The sequence below is a fragment of the Corvus brachyrhynchos genome, unplaced genomic scaffold (genome assembly GCF_000691975.1).
Source record: "Corvus brachyrhynchos isolate BGI_N302 unplaced genomic scaffold, ASM69197v1 scaffold72, whole genome shotgun sequence".
Taxonomy (NCBI): Eukaryota; Metazoa; Chordata; class Aves; order Passeriformes; family Corvidae; genus Corvus; species Corvus brachyrhynchos.
In genome coordinates, this window is record NW_008236763.1 from 1,939,576 (window position 1) to 1,946,681 (window position 7,106).

General features: G+C 57.4%; 1 protein-coding gene across 1 annotated transcript in view; it reads left to right on the forward strand.

The window, feature by feature from the left end:
* Nucleotides 1-7,106, forward strand: part of ATP2B4 (ATPase plasma membrane Ca2+ transporting 4) — a 38,636-nt gene that overhangs the window by 27,544 nt on the left and 3,986 nt on the right. The window contains exons 16-20 of the mRNA XM_017727245.1: nt 1,522-1,735; nt 2,833-3,044; nt 3,540-3,647; nt 3,922-4,104; nt 6,076-6,268. Coding sequence (XP_017582734.1) covers nt 1,522-1,735; nt 2,833-3,044; nt 3,540-3,647; nt 3,922-4,104; nt 6,076-6,268 — 910 coding nt within the window. The remainder of the gene's footprint in view (nt 1-1,521; nt 1,736-2,832; nt 3,045-3,539; nt 3,648-3,921; nt 4,105-6,075; nt 6,269-7,106) is intronic.

A 7,106-nucleotide genomic window follows, 5' to 3' on the forward strand; every position in this document is an offset into this window, starting at 1 on the left:
AATCTCTTGGTTTTTTACAGGTTTTTGGTGGATTGTTCTTTACTGGAGCAGAAGAAGAAACCTGTTGGATTTCAGAGGTTTTCAGTGGATTCTTTTCCAGTGGGGCAGGAGAATAAACCTGCTGGATTCAACAGGTTCCCTGTGGATTTTCAGTGGAGCAGGGGAATAAACAAACCTGTTGGATTTCACAGGTTTCCAGGATTCTTTTCCAGTGGGGCAGGAGAATAAACCTGCTGGATTCAACAGGTTCCCTCTGGATTTTCAGTGGAGCAGGGGAAGGAATCTCTTGGTTTTTTACAGGTTTTCAGTGGATTCGTGTTGGGCAGGGGAAGGAATAAACCTGCTGGATTCAACAGGTTCCCTCTGGATTTTCAGTGGGGCAGGGGAAGGAATAAACCTGCTGGATTCAACAGGTTCCCTCTGGATTTTCAGTGGAGCAGGGGAAGGAATCTCTTGGTTTTTTACAGGTTTTCAGTGGATTCTTTTCCACAGGAGCAGGAGAATGGATAAACTTGTTGGATTCAACAGGTTTCCCGTGGGGTGTTTTTACTGGAGCAGGAAGAGAAATTTCTTGGTTTGAACAGGTTTTCAGTGGATTCTTTTCCAATGGGCAGGAGAATAAACCTGCTGGATTCAACAGGTTCCCTCTGGATTTTCAGTGGGGCAGGGGAAGGAATAAATCTGCTGGATTCAACAGGTTCCCTCTGGATTTTCAGTGGGGCAGGGGAAGGAATAAACTTGCTGGATTCAACAGGTTTCCAGGATTCTTTTCCAGTGGGACAGGAGAATAAACCTGTTGGATTCAACAGGTTCCCTCTGGATTTTCAGTGGAGCAGGGGAAGGAATCTCTTGGTTTTTTACAGGTTTTTGGTGGATTGTTCTTTACTGGAGCAGAAGAAGAAACCTGTTGGATTTCAGAGGTTTTCAGTGGATTCTTTTCCAGTGGGGCAGGAGAATAAACCTGCTGGATTCAACAGGTTCCCTGTGGATTTTCAGTGGAGCAGGGGAATAAACAAACCTGTTGGATTTCACAGGTTTCCAGGATTCTTTTCCAGTGGGGCGAGAGAAGAAATCTCTTGATTTTTTACAGGTTTTCAGTAGATTGTTCTTCACTGGAGCAGGAAAGGAAATTTCTTGGTTTGAACAGGTTTTCAGTGGGGCAGGAGAAGAAATCTCTTGGTTTTTTACAGGTTTTTGGTGGATTGTTCTTTACTGGAGCAGGAGAATAAACCTGTTGGATTTCAGAGGTTTTCAGTGGATTCTTTTCCAGTGGAGCAGAACAAACCCGTTGGATTCAACAGATTTCCCGTGGATTATTGACATTTAGGGACACAACCACGAGCTGGGTGAAGCCTCGTGAGGCCGTGCAGAGGGAGCTTGAGGCAAAGGCAAAATACTTTGGGGGTGTTTTAGGAACGTGTTAAAAATCCCGGAGCGAATCTGGAGAGGTTTTGAGGAGGAGAGCAAAACAAAGAGGTCGATTTTGGTGGCGTGACGTCTCCTCCCGCTCTTGCCCTGCAGGACTCTCCCCTGAAGGCCGTGCAGATGCTGTGGGTGAACCTGATCATGGACACCTTCGCCTCGCTGGCGCTGGCCACGGAGCCGCCGTCGGAGTCGCTGCTGCTGCGCAAGCCCTACGGCCGCAACAAGCCCCTCATCTCCCGCACCATGATGAAGAACATCCTGGGCCACGCCGTCTACCAGCTCACCATCATCTTCACCCTGCTCTTTGCCGGTGAGCCCGGAGCTCCAGGGGGTTCTGGGGGCGAAAGGAAAAGGGAAATTGTGGTGATGCGATACCTTTATTGTATTTTTATAGAAGTTTTCTGTACCCCAATGGGTCATCGCTACCTTCCCCACTCCTAGGCCCAGGTGGTTTGCCCCAGACCCAAGGCTCTCCCCCGGTGCTCCCTACATGTTGTTCTCCTTGTTCTAGCGCTTTCCCTATCAATCACCCAAACCCCTCCTGTTGTTCCCGAAGGTCCCATGTCCATCATGTGAAATCTCCCAATTTACCCTTATATGGTCCCCATCAATCCCCCGAGACCCTACCCCTCTAGATACCTCCCCCTTTGGAAATCCCCTAAACCTCGATGCCCCATTGGGGCATGTGATCCCTTTCCCTCCTCCCCTTGAGGCTATTGGCCCAAGGAAATGTCTATCCTCATCCGTATCCCTCCCTGAGAGATTTCTATTGGTCCCCAGTTAAGCCATCCCCATTGTAACACCTCCCTTTATAAGAGGTTCCCTGGAGCTGCTCGAGGCTTGTCCCCTGGGAGTTGCTTCCAATAAACTTGGATTGTCCTGTGTGTCAAGCCTCCTTGCTACTTTTTAGCCTCTCCCTTTTCGGGACTGCTGACAGCCACTGTGCCTGGAGCTTCAGCTCCCCTGGGCAGAGCTGAGCTCCTGAGGAGCAGCTTTAAAGCCGAGAGCCTCCAGCTGCTCCCCACTCCTGTCGCACACCGCAGGAGCTGGCCCGGGCAGTGGTCAGTGGCGGTCATTGCGACAGGAAATGAAAAGGAAAAGGGAAGGGGCAGAGTCCCCACGCTGCTCACAAGCCACCATGGGCAGCTTCGTTGTCGCTGTCACGGTGACCTCACGTAGGACAGAGCTTTGTGAGGGGTGGGTGGGAAGCAGAGGGGTGATCCAGAGAGGAGTTTTCGCTCCTGGATGCGCAGTTGCAGCTTCCCAACGTTTTTAAGGGCTGGCCCAGGGGTCTCCACGTGGGTCAAGGCATCCTGAGGCCACCTCCCCCAGCGCCGAGCAGACGGAAGGAGCAGCAGCTCATCCTCTCCTCTCTTCCCTTCCCCAAATCCCCGTTCTCCCGCTCAGGGGAGAAGTTCTTCGACATCGACAGCGGCCGGAACGCGCCCCTGCACTCCCCCCCCACCGAGCACTACACCATCGTCTTCAACACCTTCGTGATGATGCAGCTCTTCAACGAGATCAACGCCCGCAAGATCCACGGCGAGAGGAACGTCTTCGAGGCCATCTACCGCAACCCCATCTTCTGCACCGTGGTGCTGGGCACCTTCGCCGCCCAGGTGATGCCACGGGGCTGGGAGGGGGCCCTGTCACAGGCAGGGTCTGTTCTGTCCCCTTGGTGTTCAGCAGCAGCTTCATGGTGGCACAAGAAGCACCCTGGAAGTGCCCAAGGGTGGGTTGGGTGGAGCTCAGAGCAGCGTGGGCTGGTGGAAGGTGTCCCTGCCCATGGATTGGGGTGGGCTTTAAACCCCTGCTAGCCCGAAACATCCTGGGATTCCGTGATTTGGGGTCTGGAGTGTGTTGGGAGGTGCCTTTGGTATTCCAGAAAGTTCCCTGCCTGGGTGTGAGATCCTTGCTCCTTTCTCGTGTCCCACAAGATGCCCAGTCTGGATGTGAGGTCCTTGCACCTCTCTGGTGTCCTGTAAAGTTCCCTGCCTGGATTTGAGGTGTCTGTTCCTCTTGTAATCCCAGGAAAGGGTGACAGGGTTGGCCCAAGGGGACCTTTCCGTGCCCCGGAGCTGCCCAGGGTGTGACTGTTCTCTCCCGTGCCGCAGATCATCATTGTGGAGTTTGGTGGGAAGCCCTTCAGCTGCTCGGGGCTCACCCTGAGCCAGTGGTTCTGGTGTATTTTCATCGGAGTGGGAGAGCTCCTGTGGGGCCAGGTAAGGACCAATCCCAAAATCCTGCCCCGTCTTTCCCTCCCTGCCCTTGTTGTCCCCGGTTTTTGTGCAAGGGGGTGATGCCCCACCCCACACCAGCAGCGAGGAGAGGAGGTCGCTCATCCCCTCCTCATTCCCCCACTGCTGCACAGGGCCACCCCCAGCATGGACAGTGACATTCCCACTGGTGTCCCCGCCAGGTCCTGGCAGCTCCCCTGTGCTGGTGGCGCTGCCAGGACCTCGGGCTAAGTCGCTGCTGTGTCCCCGCTGTCCCCAGCTGATCTGCACCGTCCCAACGAGCCACCTGAAGTTCCTGAAGGAAGCCGGGCACGGCATCACCAAGGAGGAGATCCCCGAGGAGGAGCTGCCCGAGGACGTGGACGAGATCGACCACGCGGAGATGGAGCTGCGGCGGGGGCAGATCCTGTGGTTCCGGGGGCTCAACAGGATCCAGACCCAGGTACTGGGGGGCAGCGGGGCCGGGGGGGCTCTGCCTTCTCTGTCTCCTCCTCTCTCTCCCTCTCCAGGGGCTCTGTCTGCAGAGAGGTGACGCTGCTGCTCGGAGGATGCCATTGCCTCCCAGGCCAGGCTCCCACCGCCTGTGCCTTGTCCTGGGCAGGGAACCGGGATAAAACCTGGATTTTGGGACAGCTGAGGGCAGGGGGAAGCTGTTCTGCTGCAGACACGGTGTCGTGCTGGTCAGCAGGAGGCTGCACGTGCCACTGATGGTCACCTCGGCAGCAGAGGAGGCTGTGAGGGATCCACGGAGTCCCCCAGACTCTGCCGTGCTCTCGGTGGCTGTTGGGATGCTGTTCCCGGTGGGAATGTGCCCAGCAGGGATCTGCCAGCACGAGGCCCTCCCTGGTCTCACTCCTTGTGCCACCCCTCTGTGCCAGCTCCCCGTGCCCCACGGCGCAGAAGGGGACGAGATTCTCTCTCTCAGTCTTCTTTTTACATCAGTTGGTTTTTCCTGACCTTTTTTCCATGACTTTTTCCCTTGTTTCCCACCCTCAAAGGGTGGGGTTTTGCCCCAGACCGCTGAGCAGACCCCTCACTTTCCCTCAAGGCCTGGGCAGAGCTGTCCCACGGAGGGAAGTCCTGGTGTCCCCCGGGCACACAGAGCTGCTGGCTCACCTTTGTTCCTCCTCCTTTCTGTCCCTGTGACAAACAAACAGCCTGGGGACAGGGGCTGGGGCAGAGTTAACTCTCCTCCTCCTCCTCTGTGAGCTGTCACCTTGGCGGTGCCACCTCGATGGCTTCAAGGCGAAGCTCAGCCTCGATTCCCAGCTCGTTGTGAGCACCGAGGGGCAGCCAGGCTTTTTGTGGGGGTAACCAGTGCTTCACTCACACGAAAAACGTGCTGGGAGCTTCCAGGACCTTCTGGAAGTGGTCCAGATGTGCTGGAAATCCGGAAGGTCCAAAGGGCTGCAGTACCAGAGGTGTCCCTGGGGCCGAGCCTGGAGCTGCCCAGCTGTTTCCCTGTGGTGGAGCTGGGATGAGCTCTGGCCACGTGAGAAATGCTCCTGGGTGCTGGCAGCTCCTGGAGCCTCTTTAGGGTCCAGCCTGGGCATCCAGGGGAGCTCCTGTCCCCACTCGGGGTGTCTGAAGGGGGCACAGGGCTCTTCCCCCCGAGGCCACGGGAGAAGAGGGACATCAGAGTGTGGGGCAGGAGCGAAGCCGTGTGTGAAACACTCCCCAGCACGGGCCAGAGCTGGGGCTGGAGGAGGTGTCCAAAGGGTGCCACAGGGCTGGGAACGATCCACAAAGTGCCCAGGAAGCCACGGTGGCACCCGGATGCTGCTGCTGAATTCCTCAAGCCTTGGGACACATCCACAGGGCAACCACGGCCCCACCACCAGGGTGCTGCATCCCTGCCCATCCCCACCAGCCCTGAGGCCTGGGAGAGGGGCTGGGCCATCCCCTGCTGCCAGGGGAGCTGCAGGGTGTGTCCCCAGAGCGGCCCCACTGGGCTGAGGCACCGGGAGCCCTTTCCCAGCGCAGTTCCCCGGAGCCACCGGCTGCCCGCTCGCACCTCTGCCCGCCCTCTGCCCTCTCTCTCTGCGTCTCTGTCTCTCTGCTCCTCCCGCAGATTTTCGGGATAACCCCAGGTGTTTCCTCTGCCACTGCCTCCCACCACAGCCTTTTTCCCGGTGGTGGGGGGTGCTCAACCCTGCTGCCCTCGCTCCCGTGGGAAGGGCAGAGCCGGACGCTCTCTCTGCTCCCATCCAACACCACCAGCAAAACCCCGCGTGGGTTTCGGGGAGCGTGGGGTGGGGGGGCTCTCTCCTCCTTCCTCCTCCTCTTCCTCTTCTCTCCATCCTCCTCCTTCCTTGCTGTCTGTGTGTCTGCCCGGCCTCCCTGCTCCCTGTCCCCATCCCTGTCCCCGTCCCCCTGGCCGGGCGTCGCTATCTCACTCTCTGGTTCTTTGCAGATGGACGTAGTTTACACATTCCAGACCGGCGCCTCCTCTTTGCAGGGAGCCCTCAGGAGACAGCCTTCCATCGTGAGCCAGCACCACGATGTAAAAAATGTTTCTAGCCCAACCCATGTAGCTCTTTCCTCCGTCAATTCCACTCCCACCACTTCTGCTGTTGCTGCTGCTGCTGCATCTCCTCCTGCGGGCAGTGAGTGATGGTCTATTACAATGCATGACTTCTAATAACCACAGAGAGCACCTGCACCCACCTAACCCCGCCTGCTCTCTCTCCCTCTCAGCCTTGATTCGCACACTCACTCCCAAACCTGAAGGATGGGGTGGGAAACCGTTAAAAACCCCCAAGTTTTTATGCTGCTAACAAAGTTACGAACCTTTCTGGTCCTTTTTCCCCCCCCATTCCTTGTTGCTTCCTCCAGTTTTATCTCTTCTCCTCCTTTGCAGGGCTGGTGTTTGAGTCCACCCTCCTGAGGCGGGGGTGGGGTGGGGCAAAAATTGGCAGTTCTTGCTCCCAAAACCCCCGAGTTCACGAGCATTGCTGGGAGAAGGGCAAGGCTGAGCCCAAATCCTGCTGGTTCTTTCCGCTGCCCAGCCCTGGGATACCCCAGGGATGGGCAGAGACGTTGCTTTGAGATCTCTTCTGGAGGCAGAGTGGCCGCTGGGACTGTCCCTAGGGCTGGCTGAGCCACGGGGAGGAGGGACAAGGACGATTTGCTCCTGCCCTGCCCGTGGTGGCTCAGCTGGTGACACCTTGGGGCTGCTGTCCCCCCTCTCTGTCCCCACCTGGGGACTTGCATGGCCTGGGGGCAGAGCTGAGCCATCCCTGTGCTGCCCCAGGGCTCTGTGGGGACATCCCCGGGGCTCTTTGGGGACATCCCTGGGGCTCTTTGGGGACATCCCCGGGGCTCTGCTGGTGCCCAGGGCAGCCAGAGGATCCTCAGTGCCCACCTCGCTCTGCACACGCCGGATCTCGGGGTGTGTGCAGACACTGCTCTGCATGGAAACAGGCATGGAAACCACATTCCTGC